At 38.4% G+C, this 22,998-nt stretch overlaps 1 protein-coding gene across 2 annotated transcripts in view; it reads left to right on the top strand.

Moving 5' to 3' along the window:
* ABCC4 (ATP binding cassette subfamily C member 4) overlaps positions 1 to 22,998 on the top strand; it is a 151,821-nt gene that overhangs the window by 46,405 nt on the left and 82,418 nt on the right. For both annotated transcript variants that reach the window (XM_059818482.1, XM_059818476.1), the window contains exons 14-19: positions 4,905 to 5,001; positions 6,130 to 6,345; positions 8,284 to 8,424; positions 9,818 to 9,855; positions 10,225 to 10,325; positions 13,335 to 13,481. In XM_059818482.1, the coding sequence (XP_059674465.1) occupies positions 4,905 to 5,001; positions 6,130 to 6,345; positions 8,284 to 8,424; positions 9,818 to 9,855; positions 10,225 to 10,325; positions 13,335 to 13,481 (740 nt within the window). The remainder of the gene's footprint in view (positions 1 to 4,904; positions 5,002 to 6,129; positions 6,346 to 8,283; positions 8,425 to 9,817; positions 9,856 to 10,224; positions 10,326 to 13,334; positions 13,482 to 22,998) is intronic.

Raw genomic sequence — 22,998 nt, 5'->3', positions numbered from 1 at the left:
TGCATCTGAACTTCCAAAAAAGGAGAGGCAAAAAGAATGGTAAGGAAGAAAGTGGAATCATTAAAGAAGAGACACTTTGCAGAGGTGAAAGAAAGCTGGTTCTTGGAGATAAAAACTTAAAAAAGATTAAAGAACAATTTGGCTCAAAGAGAAGAAAACCTGACAGGGAAGTAGGAACAAATAAAAATTCGTATGCACGAAAGTACAAGACACTGCCTTTGCATAAAGGAGCACTGTGCTGCTGTAGGTCCCCTTCTGAGGAACTGTCTTCTGCTGCATGCTGTGCAGTACCAAGGCTCAAGCTCATTTATTTTTTAATTTTATAGATGTTTGCTGTCAAAGTGCAATGGTTTTTTAAAATGGGTGATGGTATACTGTTACTTAGGTTTGTTAATTTAAAATACTGTTTGTTTCTTTGTTTTCTTTTTGTTGAATTGGAAGAGTGTAATTTCTGGAGAGATCTATCCTGAGTCTTGTATTCCTGATGATGAGTGAAGGTCCTTGATGCTATATTTTCAGGTGATAGAAAACTGGGCAATGCTTCAGGCAGTTCTGGAGACAAACAGGGATTTGGAAAGTCTTGGTTACAGGATGTGAATTAATAGACGCACGCAACAGAGATAAATGCAAAGTCCATGAACACACAATGAGCAGGGATCGGTAGTGTGGCAGTTTATGGAAAAGGAGGTGCAGATGGCGGTAGATCACAAATCCGGTATGAGTCAGCAATGTCACGCTCTTGTTAAGGAAACTGCCCTGGGATTTACAACCAGTACTGTATCTGGCAGTACAGGTAAAGTGATCCTCCTATTACATTTTGTACCTTAAGGTCTCAACTGGACTAATGTTTCAGTTTTGTGCACTTCCAAAAAATGTGGACCAGCTTCAGACTCCAGTGTAGCCCATCAAGAAGATTCAGGTGTCAAGGCGGGGGTGGCGGGGCAGGGAAAGAAAAGAAAACTATTTGTCACTTGAAAGAGAAAAAAACAAAGTAGTGGTTTTGGGGGAGCTTTTTTTTTTCCCCTGGTCTGGAAGAGGAAGACTTCATGTAGGAAGGGACTGTGTACACAGGAGTAAACTGGTCTACTGACCTTTGTGAAGTAGTGGATTTAAATTGCACGAAAAGACGTAAATTTGGACTTCAGAGTAAAATTTTGTAATGGTGAAGGTAGCTTGCCCCGAATACTTTTTTTAAGGATGTTGAAGTTTCTGTTGTTGAGTTTAAAAGAAATAAACATGCAGAACAACCCATCCAACATCTGCCAGGAACACTTTTAAGTTTAAATTGTTTCTTACTTGGGGAAGAGGATGCAACTGTCATAGTTCCTTCATCACCCTTTTCCTTATACTGAAGAGGCTGAAGAACCTTTGGGTCTTCTCTGTCCGGATCTTGTTTGGCTGTGTGAGCACGTGTGTGTCTGTGTGCACTTGTGTATTTAATAAGTGTGGCAATGGTGACTGCAATTTGTGCAGTAATTTGCCCCATTGTCATACATTAAACATGCTCACAGTCTAACTAACAGAGTATGTCCCTCAAGAGTAACAGAGAAGCACAAGGAAGGTGAACTTTGTGGGGTTTTAAACAGTATGTAAAAAAGGTGGTGACAGTTTTGGGTGTGCTCCAGCAGATGTCTGAACCCTTGGACCAGTTATGTCCCCTGCTAAGGCAGACTTTCCCTGGATTCTCTGCATCGTCAGTGAGAAGGGGAGACACTGTCAGATCGCGGTTCACCTAGAATTGGGTGTTGCACCTGGAATTGATGGTTACTTTTCTTCAGCTACACAGAGCAGGATTTCTAAAAGTAGATGCATGATGAAACTAAGCCTTAATGAACCAGTTAAAAATGTAAACACTTATGGACTATTTTGGGTTTTTTTTCTTTTTCAATTCTAAGACAATACCAAGTTTTCACTAATAAGAATTCAGTGAGCTCTCTGAGTTTTGTGCCAGCCCTTTTACCGCGTTCGATTTTGCTGAGCCTGTCTTTGAACTCTGGCTTCAGTCTTCTGTGGTAGCCAAGGCACCATACAAACTTAATGCTCGTTGTAAACTGCAGAATGGATGTTGTCAAATGGGAGAGAGAATATTAAGGAAAAAAAAATTAAAAACAAATTTCGAACATAAAACTTAAGTAGTTTGAAGTTTTGAAACAGATGTTAAGTATATACTTAGTATTTTACTTGTTTTGCAACTTCTGTGCTTCATGATGATACAGTATTTTAAATGGCAAAATTTTCTAGTGAGCTGTCTGAGCAGCTCAAACTTGGTAATAGATCTAAGTTTACACTCTTTGTTGCAATTTTTCCTCACTGTGCTCATGCTAGTTAATTGTGACAACAATTTTTCTACTCGCCTGTTGTCAACAGACTATTCAGCTAGCTTCTTTCTAGCCAGATAGACATCAAACCAAGAGCTGTTGTTTTTTTAAAAATTCTCAATTGAGTGAACTGATATATCAGTGGAAATATGAATTTCCACAGAGGTCTCTTTTTGCCTTCTCTCCTGAGATCAAGATCACACAGTATGCTGTGCTGACAGCTCTGACAGTTCTAATTGGTTTGCTCTGATGCTGCGATAACCCACTCTTTTTTTTTTTTTCTTTTTTTTTCCCCTCCAAATGCAAACTTAAAGTACAGTGGGCTCACCATGACTCACGATCAAGGTTTAAAGGTTTTCAGCCATCGGATTTTCTAGTGGCTAGTTTGTCCCAGTAAGCTGTTAGACACACATCTGGCACACAGAAAATTCAGTGATCAAAGTGGTATATAGGCTGTGGGACTATGTAAGGGAAAGCTAGATCTCTTCACGTTGAATACCTGATAAATTCTCTTTTGGCAGCTTTTCTGCTAGGCAAGTAAATATCTTGTAGCCTCTCTGATCTTTGTTCAGTTCTCTGGATAGGTTTTGTTGAAAATTATGTTTTGTTGCATGTCTTCAGCTGGTGCTCTAGTTGCTGTGTGGCTTGTTTCAGTGACTACTCGGAAGGTGGACACTCCCACAAAGAACTTGGTGTATAAATAGTTGCAACTGCTCAAATGGTTATGCTGCTGCAAGTACCTTGATTAATTGTTATCTTGGCCACCTGAGAATGACATCATGGGTTTATAATTGGCTTCTTGAATGCTGCATAGCAAGCATATAACTTTCTCAGCAAGACTGTCACTTTTAATTTTACTGCACAGTTCATTTGGACCACTATAATATACTTCCCGCATGTAGTTATGCGGACTAGTACTAGTATTAACCATTTTATAGTACTCTACTTCCTACAGTCTTTGCAGGAGTGATAAAATAGATGTTAAAAGCTGTGTAAGGAGTTAATTGGATACACAACATGAATGTATGAAGCACAGTAAGCAATATGATATCATTGCTGTTAAGCTCATGTTCTTTTTCTGCCTTACTCCCTTTCTTGCTTATTTGCATTTCTGCATTGAGTTTGTACTATTGAATTGCTGTGGTTTTGCTTCTGTGTTTTTGGAGAATGGGGAGAGAGAATTGGGGGGGGCGGGGGGAGGATGGTGTTTGTTTCGTGGTGAGTGCCACCTTCCTGTGTCATGTTAGCAAGTGGGAGTTAACACATTAGCGAAAATGAGCCCAACAGGAGCGGATCTGTGGAGAAAAATGCACAGTGCCAACGTCCCCGAGCAGTTCAGAAGGTTCTGCTTTGAGCAGACTGCAGCCTGGCCCTGCGGGCTTCATTCCTTGTCAGCTGAATACTGATGAGGGACGCTACTGAAGTGTGTGTTCCTGGTTTTGTCTAGAAGTCCAGTTCATGGGCCCCAGTACCACTCAACAGTATGAGCAACAGCAGATTGAGTTGAGACAGCTGGGATTGGGAGATGATCTTCAAAAAGGCACTCCTGATCCAAATGGAAAATGCTAATGTATACACCTTCACTGGACACTTCAGTTCTAGACAGTATCAGTTTTCCTTGTTTTCTTAAGATAGTGAGCAGTCGAGAAAGTGGCATCCTTTCGAAGGGTTTGTCTCCCTGCTTGTGTTACTGTGGGGATGAAGGCAGTGAGAGTGTTGGTAGTGTTGGATACTCAGTTGTGTCTGTGCTGACCCTGTTGCACAAGAAGAGCGTGCTTGCAAACCTCTGCACTTGTAAACCATTGCTCCACTGCTATGTTTTTGGGGTTTTTTTTGGCTCTGGTGGCCTTTCAAGGCTCTGCTGAAAAGATACCAGATATCTTTTCTGCTAAAACTGTATGGGATTGAACTACACTTGCCAGCTGATTCTGCTGTGCCCAGTCACCTCTTCACTTCTCTCTCCAAATCCCAAACTTCTGGGGAAGCCTCTAGGGTAAGCAGGTAAGGTACTGGAGAGGAAGGTAAGCCCTGATTCCATGGGAAAAGGTCAGAGATGGTTGAAGATCTCGCTCCTCTACCTCAGTGCATACCTGGATGCAGCTCAGATCAGTAGTACTGTTTACTTCTCCAAAACTCTCAGTAGCTCACTGTTACTGCTGGTCTGAAAGCTCGTCTCAAAGAAGCTACTTTTATTGATTGTATTTTTCCATAATTGTCCACAGTATGTTGCCCTGCTTTCTCCTTCTGTTAGTTTAATTTTTGTTAAATATGCTCTTTGCAATTCAGCTTATGACATCTACCTTTGTTAGGAGAATGTTTAAAACAATTTTAATAAAATGTCCTTAAGATATTTCCTCCTCTTTCACCTGAGACCAGAAATATGAAATTTCTTTTCCCTGCCTTGAAAACTTACAAAGTTAAATAAGGAACATGTTTGTTAAGTGTAATTTTTATAAATCTAATAAGAATGAGCATCTTTTTTTCTTATTTTAAACACTGTATAATTCAATAGAAGACATTTTCCAGAAATAGTCAAAATGTTTTAGGACACTTCATTTTTTAATTAATTTTTCCATCTCTTTGCAGATGTATTTGTCAGGCCTTACATCAGAAGATCTCTGTTTTGGTCACTCACCAGTTGCAATATCTCCGTGCTGCAAATCAGATTCTAATTTTAAAAGATGTAAGTGATTTCAGTGTCTATACTTTTATATCTCATGTACTTTCTAATTATCCTTTTTAATCTAAGAATGAAAAAAACCCCATTTTTTTTATTTTTGGTTTGTAAATATATTTTCTGTCTACTAATGACCACATAGGTTTTTAAAGATTTATAATTATTGATGAAATAAGTTGATTTTTTTAAGAATACCTTCCCTGAAAAATCTGTTTCTGAATTTTATCATGCATATACCTAATCTTACATAGTGATTTTTATCTTACATATGTATAATATACTGTGAGAGAATTACTCATTTTGAGACTATGTTAACGCTTTGCTTTTATTCTTGTTTCTTACACTTTTGTGTGAATTAAGAACTATGTTGATTTTGCAATGAGTCCCTTTTTTAAATTAGGGCTGAGAAATGGTCACAGATACCTTTTGAGAATGAGCAGGTCTTCAGTGAAACTGGTTCCTTCCAAAATTCATTGTACCAGATATTCACGGTTAGAGGGGAAAAGCAAGAACTTCAGTTGGTTTTTTGTTTTTTTTTTTTTTTCCCAAGGTTGGGTAGTGAAGTACTTCAAATTACTTTTGATGCCTCACAAAGTTACAAAAAAGGACACTAGCCATCTTCTTCCTCCCATTCAGATCTCTTTTAAAGTTACAGTAGTTTTCTGGAAATGAGTTTGTGACAGAGCTGTAAGAAATGTGGAAATGGTCTGTGTTACTCCTTGTAGAGCTCTGTGAGGACCAGGAAATTAAGCTGCTGTTTACCCCTAGCCCGGAGTAAAATAAAAAGACTAATGGTTATGTATGTAGTTCAACAGCTTGTCCTAAAGCTGCATGGCTGTCTCCCACAGCTTCTCCAAGGAGGTAGTTCTCGCCTGGCTGTAACTGGGACTTTCGTCATCCCGTTTGTATGCTCTTTGGCCTGGTTAGCTGCTGGGAAGGAACTGGTGAGAAGGTGAAGAGCTTGTTTCTGCTCTTCTAAATGAGTAACCGATAGTTAGAGGCTTCAGCTCAGTTACTGCAGTGGGATGTGTGCTCAGCAACTGCAGAACCCCGGAGGCAGCAGGGGTAGAGAGGAAAAATTGTCCTTTACAGAAAGTGTATAATGAAGATAATGAAAGCTTATATTAATTGTAGGGTAAAATGGTGGGGAAAGGTACCTATTCAGAGTTCCTGAGATCTGGCATCGACTTTGCTTCCCTTTTGAAAAAAGATGAGGAGGTAGAACAGCCATCGGTTCCAGGAACCCCCAACCTGAAGTCTGCCCGGAGCCGAACCTTCTCGGAGTCTTCTGTCTGGTCCCAGGATTCTTCTGTCCACTCACAGAAAGATGGAGCAGTGGAACAACCACCTGTGAGTGCTCAAAGGATAGACGTGTCTCAATTCTCATCTGGCTGGTTTTTAACTTAAACTGCGATAAGGGCTTTCCCTGCTGCATTGGAATTGGGATTGTTGGATTGCATTAGCAGGTCGCCCAAGGTGGGTCTGGCTAGCACTGTGCTTGGCTGGCAGTCCTGCCACCGGGGCTGCAGAGGGTAGGCATCCCACAGCTCTGTGCCGGTCTGTTCAAACCCAGCAGAGTTTGTTGAGGTTCAGCATCAGCGCTGCTGGGTGCAGGAAGCATTCCTACAGGTGTCCAAAGACACCGCACTGTGTTTTCTTCATCCTGTCCTCTGACAATGGTGCTTTAAAGGGCCAGTACCACTGTATTGGGTGGGTTCTGTCTGCTCGTGCAGTGCTGAGCTCAAATGAATACTTTCCCTGAAGTCCTGAGCTCGGGGAAGTGCATGCAGAAGGCTTTATAAAAAGTCTGCGTTTGCACGGCTGGCATTGACGTACCCACATGATCTTGAGCTGGCCCTGAGGGGGTAGCCTTGGGACACCACTGCGTTGGTCTCCCCAGCCCTTCTGTTGGTGAAAATAGAACGCTTTGTATGGTGCCAGCTTGACTTCCAGGTGCCTTGTTACCTCTTGGTCTGCAGAGTGCAAAAGCAGCCATAAGGTTTCTGTACCAGAGGTGGCCTTCTGTTGGTGTGCTTGCATTCACACAAAACAGGGCAGGAGCCCTATAACCCTAGACTTGTGCTAGCGCTACATCCATGGAACACATGGAACAAGTAATCCCTGTGTGTCCCTGCTGATTGTCACCTTTATTCTGTGGATATATATTATTTCTTTTTCTTTTCTATAATAAAAACCAGTGAGATTTAAAAAAAAAAAAAAAAAAAAGGAAGAATACTACAGACTTTTGTTTTTCATACGTTTTTGGAGGAATGGTTTTACAGCCAAAAGCAGCAAACCAGTAAACTTATCTGATATTATTAATGTCCCAGTGGTGACTCCACTATTAAATCCACAAAGGTGTGCCAAACTTTTTAGCAGCGTTAGAGCTGTTGGATGAGGGTGGCGGGGAGGGACTGGAGAAACAAAAAACCAAGATAGGCTTCTTTTATAGGTGACTAGGTGGGATTTCTCCTTTCACATCTGAGTCAGGTCTGTTGATTCCACTGCTCTTGTACAGCCATGTCTACTGACAACAAAATCAAGTGCTATGTGTCCACTGAACTGGCACTAGTTTTTCTATCACATATACTGTAAAAAAAAAAAAAAAAAAAAAAAAAATCATAATTTTGTTCCATTTGAATAGTTCTTTTGCCTTCTTTATGCCTGCCTCAGTTTTCTTTTTCTGTCTTTCAATGTCCCCCATCCATTGTTTCCTTAATATGATTTCTCATTTGCTGTTTTCCTTGTTTTCCCTATTAACAGATGCTTTGTTGGTACTTACAAGGAGGTGATTAGAACTTTATGGGTAATTTGTTACTCTGGCCGTACGTTGATTGATTTTGGTGCGTACTTGCAGAAGTGTATGTACTTTAAATACTTTTCTGAAAAGGAAAGGTTACACACACTTGCATTCTGAAAACAGAATCTTTCCCAAGTCAAGGCCTTAGTTTCCAGAGCTGTTATGACTGAAGGTAGTGTATAAGAAAGAAAAACCTGGTTTAGTGGTCAGAGTAAATATTTCTGGCTGTAAATGAAGTCATGTTACATGCTGTGATGCAATGCAAAATAAAATCCTCACAGTGTCATTTTGCAGAGTAGATTTTTTTGGTATTACTGCACTGAGACTATTTTTTTTTAATCAAAGCTATAATTCTGATATTTAAAGTTTTTATATGCATAATCACTTTATCTCCTTATTTAATTGTTTGCTAATTCTGAACCATGACTTTCAAGTGGCTTAGTCTGAATGTATGTTGTTGATGGTTTTTATTTTTGGTTTTTTTTCAGGCTGAAAACGCACTGGCTGCAGTGCCAGAGGAGAGTCGCTCTGAGGGAAAAATAAACTTCAAGGTTTACAGAAAATATTTCACTGCAGGAGCAAACTACTTTGTGATTTTTATACTTTTAGTATTCAATATTTTGGCACAGGTAATTTGTCTGGAGCCAGAAGTTATATTGAGTGTATTTTGGGTTTGCCTTTTTTGGTTTTTTTGTTTTGTTTTGTTTTGTTTTTTCTTTTAAACGTAGTGTGTGCTTGTTACTGCGATGTTTCAGCTAAAATGTTTGGGCACATGGTGTTCTTTTAATAATTTTGCAGTATACTCATCAAATTTTATGTACAGCATGGAGTTTTGGTACAGCATTGAGAGGGCTTGCACTGATCCTTATTTCAACCATTTTAACACTTCAGTAAAATAATTATTTTACTGGCAGCATGGCACAGAAATTACAAGCCAGTCTAATTTTTGGAGATAGAAAACAAAATCATAAGGTGTATAACGTAGTGTTTAACAAATCTGAACAATCAGTATGTTTCCATTTGAAGGAGGGTGAAGAGATTGACTGGGTATGGGAGGACAGTGTTAAATGACAAGCTTGACTGCTGATAAGTGGAGGTTATGAGAAAGGCTAGAAGGAAGGTCACTGTTTAGCAGAAGAAGAAAATGAGGAAGACGATAGGCAAATATTGTGTGTAATGCAGACTGTAGCAGGTATGTAAAAGAATTTTTAAACAAGGAAGATTATTTTGAAACTTGCTGAAAGAAATGGTGAGCTGAGGAAGCTGCGTGAAGATAGCTTACTGCCTTTTTCTCTGTTTCTTGCTGAGAAAGCTTAAATTAATTTCATGGAAATTATTGGTCTTGGCTGTAAAAAATAGTCTATATATTTAGACATGTTACTTCCTTTTTGCTTGTCCTTGAATTGAGTCTGTTGGAAAGATAGCTGAGAAAGATCAAATCTCTGCAGTAGACTGCCCAGAACTTTAAATTCTCGTGAACAGAGGTGTATTTTGAGATAAGTAACCCTGTCACAAGTTTGTCGTCACCTCTTGGTACAGAAGGAAGGTGGCAGTAGGAATTTTTCCCTCCCTCTCTTCTCTCATCCTCCTTCAATCCTGTTTCTGGTAATTATCTCCTGTAAACACAAATTTCTGGACTGGTAACATCAGAAAGTTTGTTAATCAAAAAGCATTTTGGAATATCTCTTACAGCAAATTTAGAAACTGAAAAAAAGAGTTCTTTAATGTGCAATTAACATACATTAGGAAGAGCTACTATGTTTTGTTTGCTTAAGTGTATTGCTTTCCTTTAGTTTGCTATCATGTAAGGTAATTTAAGGTAACTTCTTTCTTTGTAGAGCGTTCTAATGCACCTTCTAATGTGCTTTGCAAATTGCTGCTGGTCTTGAAAGACTGGATGGCATACTTTCCTGAATATGTGATGTTTTCCCAGGGAACATTAAAGGATAGCAAGGAAATTTAATTTTCTAATGTTTTTTTAATTTTGTAAGATGATTCTTGTATTTGCCTCTTTTACTCAAGGTGGCATATGTGCTCCAGGACTGGTGGCTTTCTTACTGGTAAGTGGATGATAATAACTGGTCAGTCATTTCTGGTCTGCCTTTTCAGTCAAGTGCTGTTTGTCTAATAGAAATTAGTGTTGTATAGGTGGTGGTGGAGGTGGGGGAAGCCTGTTCTAGGAAACTTCAGAATATGCTTGATCTTTTTGTGATCTCCACTCATTTTGTGTGGAGAAAAAAAAAAACCTTTAAGCTAAAGTGCAGCCTGTGACTGCTTCTACTTGCAGTGTGATGCATGATAACATCAGTACATGGGATCTTTTGAACTAAAGTTTTCAACAGAGTTGAATCTAGAAACAGTTAAATGTACTCATGAATATTTGCAGAATGTGATTTGATGATTGTTATCTTCTGTGTGCATTTCCACAGGGCAAATCATCAAGAAAAGTTGAATGTCACAACAAATGGAAATAATGGAGCAAATGAGACTGAACATCTAGACCTTAACTTTTATTTGGGAATTTACGCAGGTAATTACACATGCACGTGTGTGTGTCTAAAGAACTATTTATTATCTGATCTATCATAATAAACAGTTTTGAGAGGTGCGAAGCAACGGTAATGTGGAGAAATGTGATGTCTAGCAGTAACTGAGTAATGCCTTAATAGATTAGGAGTCTGAGTCTTGCTTCCTGGCTAATTAATTGGAATAAATAAAATAAAATCTAACGGAAGAAATAGGTTGAATGCAGACTCTTAATTTGCTTTGCCTGGATTTTGGAAAGTAAACTAGGAATTGAGTAGTCAAAAAGTCAGTCACCATAAGGTTGTGGTTATTGTCTATACTAATAGGTCATTGAGCTAAATCTTCAGTCATTATATGGATGGGCAAGAGGGATTAGAAATGGATCTTCATTCTGCGCTGTTCTAAAACTTGGCATGGCTACATTCCTTCTGAGGTGCCATAGCAAAAGAACCAGTTTTTCAGAAGCATCCTAGATGGGTATGCAAAGCAGGATGTTAAAAAACATTTCAATATATTTCAATAGGTAGCCATATACTTCTGAATATCTAGAAAAGGGCATTGATCTTTGTGTTCAGGCATCTGAACATCTTGAAATACTGCTCTGAAACGTAGTAAAAATTGACAGAAAAATCACGTGTAGAAATATGCTCTCAGACTGCTATTTAGCACTTCTATTGATGTACAGTTTTGTATCGCATGGTAATTTCTTGACGGAGATGTAAATGATAGGTCTGAGAAAAGAGGTGGAATACCAAAAGAATGTGCATTGAATATATTCAGAAACATCTCTGATGGGTGAGAGAATAGGTGGAGGATTTTTTGTTTGGGTTTTTTTCGGGAATCCGCGTGATCTAAGTGCTTGACAGAAAACATTGTGCTTGGCCTGGGAAGCAACAATTTAGGAGCCAGATAAACTTGGCACTTATTTTCTCGGTGTAATGTCTTATTTCATGAGCTGTTCCAGTGGACTGCACAGTATGATTAAGTGTGGCAAACTTGGCTTTCTCTGACCATATAACCTAAACCACGTTATGGAAAATTTTATCCTTTAAGGCAAATTTTGTTCTAGATAGCAGAACAGCGTAATTTACCTTTATATTGAAATGTTCAGATGGCTTAGTGAGATATTTGCAATAGCTGAACAGACAGCATTGAGTTACCTATACAAAATTATAAGTAAAGTTGAAAAAGTTATAAAAAGATAGTACATTTCCTGTGAAGTACATAGTAATCTAACTTACCTTTTTCTATAGCCTCTGAAACTGTATAAAATAATTTAACAGTTTTATTTCTGATTCTCAATGTTTGGAAAAAGAATAAAAACCACCATGGGAGTTCCTTCCTAGTCCTTGTTGTTTCTATCAGACAAAGGTTTAGAAGAGTAAAATTTCTGTTAATGGGAAACCCCGTTGGCCAGAACTGAGGTACCAATTCCACACCTTTTCCATAAAGTGAGCATGCAAAGAGTCCTTGTCTCTCTCATACTGAGGTGGTAAGCTTGTAAACGGGGAAAGCAAAAACCTTTGGTGTGAGACAGACCAGATGGAGGACTTGAAAGTAAGTCTCGTTCCTCCCCCTACTCCCCAGCCACTAGTTTTTTTCAGGTGATTCGTGTGGTGAGGGTCATGCCAGCAGCTTCCAGTGGCTTCCAAGCCTGAGTGAAGTTGTACAGAAATGTGGGATTCCCAGGACGTGCTCCCTTTCCTCCCATCGCTCCCACAGTCTACTGTTAGGCATGGGCTCTGCCACAGCCTCCTGCTTAGTACCTCTTCTGCTCCCTTTTTGCATGACCCAGCTTTCCTGTTTGGGTACATGCAGTTACTCTTGGAAAAGTTGTTTTCTTTTACCTGGCCTGGAATACAGCAGTCAGGACAAGGCACACAAGCTCTCATCCCAGCCACGTGCTTTTTTCTTAAAAACAGCACCGGGCAGAACATGGGCAATAAACTGCGAGCAGACAAATGGAATAGTGATACCTTTTCTTGCATCCTGGGAGGATACAGCACTAAGCAGGATGGAGTGACTGATTGACTTAACCACATCATATAGTTTAAAACCTCACTCTTTCCCACTGTTGCTATAGCTATACCTGAATTTTAACCTGTCCTTAGAATAGGCAATGTTTTATGTTGGTTGTTAGGGTCGAACTTAAGGGTGTCCTCAGGGCCTGAGCATCTGGGCTTGTGGTAGCTATGCTTAGTTTCTGGAGCGGATCACCTGGAGCCTGGAAGCATTGCCAAATGTCAGGTTAACACCTTCGCTGTTCACCTTCATCAACCGGGAATTTGGGCAGGCACGTTGGAGGTTACACACAGCAAACAGAGCAGCAGCAATCTCATCATTCTTTGTTTCCATCTTTTGCCCTGTAGCACCCCTGTCTTCTAAGTGGAGATGTGCCCAGAAGAAAGACAAACAGCCTACAGACTGATTCCCTGCAAGGGCTCTGTTTCACATGGCATAAGGGATGCATCTTACACTGTGTTAAAGAAATACACACAATTTAAACGATTTAATGTGGTTTACAAGGGGAAGAATGGCATGAGTGGTTTGGGCTGATTGAGAGTAACTCAAGGGTGTCTCTAAATAGCCATTTATATATTACTTGGTTAATACCTGCTAGGAAATGTTGGATTTTCACAGTGACCTCTGCAAGCCACAATTATACACAGCACTGTGAAATGAATTTCTTAGCAGAGCTGTTATGCAGAAGGTTTTAATACAGATTTATTTTATGGGTTAACAGACATTTCCTGCATTTCTATAAAGTACCAATTCTTTCAAACTGAAAAAGAGAAATTGTTTAAATTGATGATATGATAGTAACTGAAGGTAGTGACAAATATAAGGTATCTGTGTTCTGTGCTCAGTCTGAGTCCCTAGACTTAAGTTTGGGTTCTTGCTGTATACAGAAGTCAATAAAATTTGGTTTTAGTTCAGTTTTATTTTTAAATTCTTTTCCTTGTGAAAGATCCATATCTGTATGCATGCTCTGTCCATGTTTTTTTAATTTCAGGTTTAACGGTGGCTACAATACTGTTTGGCATAATAAGAAGTCTTCTGGTGTTTCAAGTTCTTGTTAATTCTGGTCAGACTTTGCACAACAAAATGTTTCAATCCATTTTGAAAGCTCCTGTCTTGTTTTTTGACAGAAATCCTATAGGTAAGTGTAATAGTATAAAAAAACCCCTTAACATATACATCATTAACAATGCTATTTCTGGACAATTATGATTTTATAGTATTTTTGCAAATTTTTGGGGGTTTTTTGCTTCTTTTACTTAAAATCTTTTAAATTTAACAGTGTGATCCTTTGAACTTCAAAAGTCAGAATGTTGACTGCCTATTGATGGTTGATCTTACTCGCTTCAAATGCAGTCTACAGAAAAATTAATTACCTGTGGCTTTGGTTTTGTACATTGACCTGCTAGTTGCATTGCTGTTCTAATTCAGTTACACAGGGGTGTCTTCCATATGCTGAATGTATATGCCTGCATTTTGTGGCGATGCCTTTCTTGTTCTTTTCTTTGAAAGAGTGACCCCAACAATTATTTGCTCTTTTTAAAAATAATCTTAAATATGTGTGGTAATTCACAGTTTTGAGAAACTGTGTAGCTTGCTATCCTTCCAGAATGCACAAAAGCGTAAAGCATGCAATTTAAAACTGTGATCCAGATCCTTATGTTCCTCAACAGAAACAAGAGAGAAGCTGGAGCACAGTGAAGAGAGTGGGGAAGTGGGGTGGTACTGATTTAGTAGCCAGAAATTTGATGGCCTTCGCTCCCATGAAGAAAAGGAATATAGGCTTGTTTTCATCGTTCCAGAAGCTGTTAAATAATTGTAAGGGTATATAGGGGTGGCTTTATTGTTTCAGATAAATTAGTAATATTTTCTGGAAAAAATATTCATGGGGAGGAAAGATTCGTGTCCATAATATGATGAATGAAACATGTACAATTTCCCATTTACAAAAAATAATCTACAACTGCACAAGTTTAAGGCTGTTCTGCTTGTACTGTGAGTCTGTAGTAGTGTAAATTCAAGGCCATTGCAAAGGATTAGAAGTGAAGCCATATGCTCAGGAGGCAGGTTAGTGGAGAGCTAGTGAGAGCACATACATCACAAGAAATTGTAGTACTGATGGCGTTTGTTGTCAGGCAGGGATTTCCCTCTTTCCTCTCTTTTTTCCTTTTTTTTGTGCATGGCATACACAGTAACTGTATTTTTGAGGGAATACATAATCATCTTGTAAGAATGCCTATTAACATGGCTTATCATAACAAACTAAGAACTATAGAGTGAACATGAGGGACAATATAGAGTAATAAATAACAGTTTGCTTTGTAACATACTGTGAAGCTCAAATTAGCAATGCTTTGTAAAGAGTGATATTCATAAAACCTGCCTATCGCTGGTATTCACACACTGTCATGATTTACAGATGTGTGTTTCTATTTATGAGCAGTTATATTATAATAGAAGATTAACTACAGTGTGCATATATTTCTTTCCCTTCATCTTTCTTTTGGTCATGGTAGCATGCAAAGATGCTGCTGTTCTGATGTATATATTTTTTGAAAAAGGAAAAAAGAAAAGGAAAAAAGATGACATGTGAGACGATGTTCTTGTTCATAATTGCAGCATGTAGCAGTTCTGAAATTCTGTTTTTAACATCTATGTTTCATCGACTGATTTAGGTGGTTTTTTTACTGTGTATGTATTTTTCTTCTAGAACTTCAGATGCTGTGTTTTTCCGTTGGGGTGAGGTTTGTTTAAGTAGAAGTCTTTTTTTTTTTTTTTCTTTTTTGTTTTTTTTAAGATGCCTTACTATGAAAGACATACTAAAAGAAATCAAAATTGTTAAAGGCTCCTTTTTCTAGGGTTGTGATTGTAATAGCCAAGCCAAGCTATTTGTTATCATATCCCTTATTAGCAAAGCTGATATTGTAGTGACAGATCTGTCACTTAAGCATCCAGTGTGTTGTTGGTGTTTGTGTGAGGTGTCTAAGACCTTAGCAGGAGCAATTGCTGAACTGAGTTTTGCTGTTTTATTTATCCAAAAATAATCAGCAATTAAAAAATGCCACGGTCAGTATTTTGAACACATGGTGATCCATGTTCCAAAGTCAAGGAAGGAAACTTAAATAAATAGACATCCCAAGCTCTTGATAGTTCTTACTGGGGAAACAGACTAATGAGCAGCATCAGGGAGTCGACATTAGGAAATGGAAATAGGTGATGAATCATGACATGTCTGTCAGCTCCCAACAGTGTAGGTCCAATCAGTCGTGGTGAATAAATGAAATTACTTATTTCTAAAAAAATTATGCTTTGTGAATCAGTTTAGGCATGAGCCCAGGATCTCTCTTTACAGATTGCATTAGTAGTATATAGGGAGGGGAAAGTTGTAAAGGGAATAATAATGAGCATCTTACCCAGATGATATAAGAATTTGAAAGTATTTTTGGAACCTGGATTACATAGCAGAGACAGAAGAGGAATTTGAGGACCCCTCTCCTTTGTCTCTTCCCACCCAAAAATATTTGTATGTACACAGATTTCACCTTTCTGTAATTTGGCATAGATCTAAAAATAGATGTTACTGCTTTACGTATGTTTTGCATTGGAAGAACCTTACTAATAAATAACTGTCTCTTTCTTTCTTAAGCACTTAACCTAACCCTACTGAGCTGACAATCCTAAGTGACTAAAACTTACTGTGTTATTCAGCATTCAGAAAGAATGATCAAATATTTATGACTGAAATTCAAATTTATCAGCAGATATCTTTGCAGCATCACTTAAACAGCTATAGTGAAAGCTTGATGGGAAGTTAGAGATTAAGTGGTTGTATTTTGGGCTTTATCACATCTGACTTGTCTGCGTTTGTTGACAGAACTTGTATATTTTTTAGCACTTAGAATTTGACTCTTTTGAAACTTCCTTTGCTCTTCTATCCATATCCCAGTAAGGGAATTGCATGCATGTCAAGCTATCTGTAAGGAGGTAAATGTGGACGTTTTCTACTTCATAGTGAATGCTTTATATATTCCTCTTCATGTGCCACTTGCAGGAATAAAGGGCTTGATTTCTGTGCACATCTAGCACAAGAGGGCAGCATGATCTGTTTTATCCCAGTCTAGCATTACAACAGCTTGTTAGAAGGATAACAAAATTTGTCTGTTATGTTTTTGGAGATGGTATTTGAGGAGTGAATTTGCAACCTCTCTACTGAGCAATAGTAATGTGGTTCAGTTCAGTTGTCCTCATTATCTGCAAGTGTAGTATTTGCTCTTAATCTTTTACACAGTCAGCTTTTCAGCTTCATTTAATGCTGAGTTCAGGAACTTTGTTGGCTTTGTAATTAGTGGCCAAAAGTCAGATAACCCTATAGAGTCTGATGCTTTGGTCCAGTCAAGGAGACCTTCAGCCATTATTCCTTTTAATTTCTTTTTCAAGAGGTTAGTAACATTTCAAAACTAACTTGATAGAAAGCTAGGGACCAGAAATTCAGCAGCAATGACTTGAATTGGGAGTTCCCTCTTTTGAAATTAGTTTCTTATTGATAGTTTAGGAGATCCTAGTTTTGACAAGCTTCAGGATTTGATTCAAGATTACTTGCTTAGCTTGTAAATGAGTTGTTCTTTTCTGGGATTTGGGAACAGAGATTTCTTTAGAGAAGCGATGCTAATGTGTAACTGCATCACTTTCAGTAATGGTCGTTTTAGTGGAGATTGTGTGTAATTTTGAATTGCATTAAGTTTAGGAAACTGAAACCTGCTGCTGCTGTGCTGATGGGTGCTGTAAGAATGAATAAATGCTATGCATGAATTTGTTCAGCTAAAATAGGAATCTCTTCCCCCTCCAGAGATCTGTCTAAAATTCCGACTGAACCAGAACCACTACAGAAATGCATATGAAAATCTAGCTCTTTTTTTGTCATTTTTTTTTTTCTTTTTTTAAATTGTATCTCTCCAAACTCTTGGTTCTGACAGTTCATAGAAGGAGGAGAAATATTTTGGCAGACATTACAGCATTTCTGGCCTTCCTAGAAATAGAAAGCACCAAATTGTGTGATGGTTGTCCTCTACATATTGCATTAGAAGATTCCCCCACAAATGCTTTGTGGAAGCTGTAAATAAACATTGATCCCTTTGGGTGCTTATCCAGACTTTGAGGTTTGACCAGGTTATAAAGAGGAATATTCTTCTGTCTTGGCAGCCAGGAATGACATGCCAAACTGGTAGCTAATAGCAGCATATAAAAGCAAACTCCGAATATTTAAAGATAAAAATGTGAAAGAAAGCTGTTGTTATAATGAAGAGTTGTTTTTCTTTAAGGCATAAGGATTTTAATTACAGTGTTCATAAATCAAGTGTTGAAACATCTATAATTTGACAGAGAAAGTTTATTTATAGGATTAAAAGCATGTTCATCAATGCACAAGTGCCTATCTGCATTTTATCTGTCAGAAGCATCAAATGGGCAATGTTGTTAAAGTATTTAAAACGTGTAATATTTGCAACAAATATGATATTTCAGCAGCCTGAAAATTACAATGCTGATAATGAGGTTGTTAATTTATACTCTATCAGTTGGATAGTGAAACTGCTCTAGTTAGTGTACATTAATGTATGCTTGTTCACACAAGTGATTCTGCTGAACAAGTAGCATGTTTAAACAAGAAATACTGGTCTTAAACCCTGTGATTTACAGTAGGTGGTGTTTTGGCATATCATGCAGTTAACAAGGCAGAGCTTCATGTTAAAATATTTCATTTGTAGTCTCATTCATCACTGATATAAATATTCAGTAGCGATGCCAGAAAATGTATTGTATTCCTATTTGACTCAATGACTCAATTGCTTTCTTTTTTTTGGAAACAAGATCTATGCTATCTTTCTGATGCAGTTTTCAGATATTTCCTTGTGGTCAAGATGAATTCTGTGGGATTGTGAAAAACTATACCAGCTCTTTTGACAGCTTTCATGTTCTCTTAAGCTAATACAAAAAAATACATTGTTCTTAAAGCAGCAGAGGCTTTGTTTTTTACTCTCTGTGCCAAGCTCTAAAGCATGTTCACGTGTGCGCAGGTTTGTTAGTTTATGTTGAAAAGAAGTCCCTATAGGACAGCCTTTTGTTGTGAAATAAAAAAAACAGATTCTCTCTTCCGTGTTGGTAATCACTTGCATTTGTTGTTATTAAGATGGCAACACAATAGATTCCATCAATCATCGAGATCCTTAACAACCGCACAACGTTGTAAATATTATGTTTGGGTGTTTGAGTGGAACAGCTCGTCACTGAAGTAGGTGTGGTAATTAAAACCTGTTAGGTTGCTACATGCGTTTAAAAAAAAAGTTAATGTTTTTTCATATAACAATGGCGATAATGTACTTTAAACCTTATCAGGGCGTGATTATTAAATGATCTTTTGTGGGAGTTGCTCATTTACTGTTAGTATTATCATGGCTTTTGTTAAGAGTTTAAATAGTCTTATGCTTCCATGTGTTTTATAGCCATTATGATTCTGTCAGGAAACTTATAAAATTGATAGCTACAGGAGTAGTCTTTAAAGTTAGTAAATAGTACTCTGGAGTTATGTTTACGTTTATTATCTATTAGCATAACTCAATTCAACTCTCTCCTATTTTTCTCTGCAATAATAATTGAATGAAACTTGGCTGTAAACTGATGAGACAAGCCCATTACATTTTCAGTTCACCGAGTCAGTGCTCACCCTATTTATGCTTAATACAGGAGATAAAATTAAAAGGTTACGGAAAAGCTGTTTGTAGGAGGGAACGGGACATTATTTGATAGGGAAATAGCGTGAAGCTTGTACTGTCAACCACTTCCAAGTGCAGTCTCCTGCTTTCCTGGCACAAGATTTCACGTCCCTTCACAGGGATTTTCTATCTTCTGCACATTAAGATCCCCTGGTGGGGAAAACGGCCTGCTGCGAAACTCATTTCTGACCATATGCTGACCTGCCCAGATACTGCAAAGTCTAGTTTTTTCATTTGCTAAAGCAGCCACAGAGAGAGCTGCTCTCGCCCCACCTCAGCTGAGCAAAAAGGAGGCACGGAGGAGTCAACCAAGACAGAGAAATGTAATTAGAAGTATTGACTTCAGAAGACAAGCCATTCAGAAACGTGTCTTTCCCACAAGTGTAGCAGAAAAGTAAAAATGGAGTTAAGTTTTAGTCTCGCATAGATGGCAGACTATTTGATGAGATTTGTGGCAAGGAGGAAGGAAATGTTGGTTGGAGACACTTGAAAACAGAGGGAAAGACTGCAATAATATCAACGGAAAAACTGCAAGGGGCTTGAAAAGAGGGCCTAGTTGAGGTGATGCGGCTGGCAGCAAGCTTTTGGAGATAATCTGAAGGATGGAGGGGTTTGGGTTTTGGTTTTGATAATAACTAGTTTAAATATATGCCGCCTTTTGCTATTTTTAATCTGCCTAAAAATTGTTGGATGCTGCTGTGACTTGTGGATAGTGGGGATTGGAGGCACCACATGGATAGGGCCTCCTCTCTTGCTCTTCATGGACACCCGTTCTGGGTGAGAAATGAACATTTTTGAGAGATGAGGAAAAACTTACCAAAACCCCACTTTCATTCCACCTTGGAACAAGGCAGAAGAATTTCTGTAAAAATCATTTTGGGGAAAAGGAGGGCAGGGATGACAAATAGCCAGGTGGTGAGGGCGCATGTATGTGGAATGTGGGGAAGGCAGCCCAGATCTCCTCCCTCTCTGATTTAATATGGGCCTTGAACACATGGCTTCCCCATCACAGGTGAAAGCCCTACACATCAGGCTCTTGGCTCTTCTGGGCTCTTTCCTGTGCCATATCCTTTCATTGCTGTCTCTTGCAGATGCACAGATACAGTTAGACCACTGTGGTGTTTGCAGAAAAAACAGCCCATTTTGATTTTTTTTTTTTTATCTGAATGGCTGTAAATTAAAAGAAAACAAGGACTATCACAGTGCAAACTCATTTCGTTAGTACTGTTCTGCTTTATACTGCACAGAAGTCTTTCTCCCAGATGATGCTAGGTAATCTGCACTGCAACATCTGGGTGAATTAATTAGTCTTTTTTTTTTTTTTTTCAGATTGCCAGCATCTTGCAGATGATGCAACAAGTGAAGATTAGTTTGTGCCTGTGGTGATCTTGGAGAGTCTTTGGAAACCAAAGGCACTTCTCAATCCAAAATTAGAATTTTAGTGTAGAAAAGAATGGATGTTGTATGTGAATCTGCTTGTTCTGGCAATCCAGAAGAAAAGCTTAAAAGATAGAAATCAACAGTTAGGGAAGTGGAGGTATTGAATCAAGCTCAGCTTTAATGTGCTGTTCTGTTTAAAAAATACAAACTTGATAGAGTTAATTACTAGGCTATTTGCAAATAGTACAAGACAACATTACTTGCTTGCTTCCACCCGGTCTTCCCCAGGTGTTCTTTTTTTCCATCAGAATCAGTAGGTACTTTGTCAGAGGCCTTTTGTTATGTATTCAGGTGAATACATATGCAGGATCTCCTTCGGGTTTTGCTTTCTGATGTCTTTTTATGCAAGATAATGTTATATTTGGAGGAGGCAGCTTTATGACAAGCTGTATATGTCGACAGCTGTCAGTCTTAAGAGAGCTTTACAAAGTGTTTTAAAATAGCATCAAGCATATGAAGAACACTTTTGTTTGTTTGTTTTATTAGTTACTGGACAATAGTCCTGTAATTAGAATGGTAGTATGTAATGGACGTTAATTATTGCTTGTGGCAATACCAACCTTGAGGTAGGTAGCTTGAAACTGGAAACTGCAGGTTCATGGAGGTTTGTTTTAATGTTCATTTAAATGTGGGTTCTTGTTGAAAATTTTCCTAGGTGATTCTCGTTTGCATATTTTGTTGCCATAGCTTTTGATTTCAGCTTGAGCAGAATATTTAGTTGTGGTGGTCCCTAACAAGAGGTTGTGGAGTGAGGAGATTTCTGAAATGTCTGGAGAAGCTGAGGCTGATTGAGCTGTTACTCACCTAATGCTGGGTAGGAAATTGTGTTCACAGAGCCAGCATGCAAAGCAAGCTGACTGGTATACAGGAGAAAGGTGTCAAAGTCTTAATTCTCAACTGTATGGTTCAGAGTAGAAGTGCGTTGTATACTAGGGAGGCAGTTTTGTTTTCGTGTTGGACTTTTCACTGCTATAGAATGCTCAGGAATGGCTACTGACCTGCTTGTCTTCTAGTTGTAGCATCCCCTCATCCTTCACCAGTTAAAAAAAGAATATAGAGGTCACTAATACTCCTCAAACTTGAGCTTTCATCATGTGCTACTTGTGCAACACTTACGACATTCATAAACTCAAAGTTTAAACTCCTCATGAGTTCATGTTTTTTCTGTCCACCGGCATGGTCCTTGTCAGTTTTCACCCACTGTGTACTTGAATTTAGCCTCTGCTTTCTGTGTCTGGGAATGCTACTCTTCCATCTCTCCCAAACCCTTTAGACTGTCTTCTGCATATGTCCTGCCCTCTTTCAAGCATAAATCTTCACTAGCCTATGTTAGTGTTGGGGCACAGAATGCAGAATAATCTGAATGTGCGTGGAAAACTAAGAATTTGAAGATTTGGAGCATGGACATTATTGCTGGCAATTATAAGGTATAATGGATGGAAGATAGATGGCCTCACTCTTCCCTTCCTCAGTTTTCTTTTTATCAGATAGGATGAGATTTCTCTGTGTGTGTGGTAAACCTGTTTTTTCTTAATGAGGTTATTGTTTGTTTGATATGCAAATGATACAATGCAGAATATTGCTAATTCGTGCATAGGCAAGAAAAAACGCTCTGCCTTGTGGTAAGCTACCCTTCGTCGGGAATACATGTTTCTTTGTCCCTGCTTGTATTCATTTCTCAACATAATTTTGGGTTCATCAGTTTGAATGTTCACAACCCAAAATAGATACAGTTCGGTCTAAATTTTCAGACAAAGTTCCTACATCTTTTTTTAAGATGTCATAAGTAATTTCTCATACAGGAACACTGTTCCTACCCTATCCTTTCTAGGACATGCCCAGAGGACAGTAAATGATTACATGCCGGGGGCATTTGCTCAGCATTGGGTTGGGTTTTTTTTCTCCTTTTTAATATGAACATTTAAAGCTGTAAATAAACTTTACACTATCTCATTCATCTCATCTTCCAGTGCACTTATTTTATGTTTATCATCTGTCATGCTGGTCTTTAGAGAGAAGGTGGTGACTGTCTGTCTTCACTTAGAGAGACTAGGTTTAGAATGTTAAATGTTTTGTATGCAGCGATCTTCTTATTACATGGGAGAATGAACAGTTTCAGAAGTACTGTTGCTGTCTGTCACTCGTGTTTGCTTTCTCTTCCCTCTCACTGAAATAGGGGAATATAACCTTAATGCTGGGCAACTTAATGAAGAACCTTCTATTTTTGTTATGACTTGTGAACATGAATAAATCTGTGCATCGCCTAATGAGATAGGAGCCTAACTTTCTTTCAGTTTACAGAAGGAGAAACTAAAAGCAAACTGAAATGCTGGAGTTTCTATGCCTGTTTAGACCAGATTTGCTGTATGGCGCTTACTTTGTTAGGTTATTGTTAAGTACAAAGTACATACGGCATCTTTGTTACGGTAAGATTATCCTTTCAGTAATAGA

Source organism: Gavia stellata, chromosome 1 (genome assembly GCF_030936135.1).
Source record: "Gavia stellata isolate bGavSte3 chromosome 1, bGavSte3.hap2, whole genome shotgun sequence".
Taxonomy (NCBI): Eukaryota; Metazoa; Chordata; class Aves; order Gaviiformes; family Gaviidae; genus Gavia; species Gavia stellata.
The sequence above is the reverse complement of the archived record's forward strand: the minus strand, read 5'-3'. Positions and strand labels throughout refer to the sequence as shown.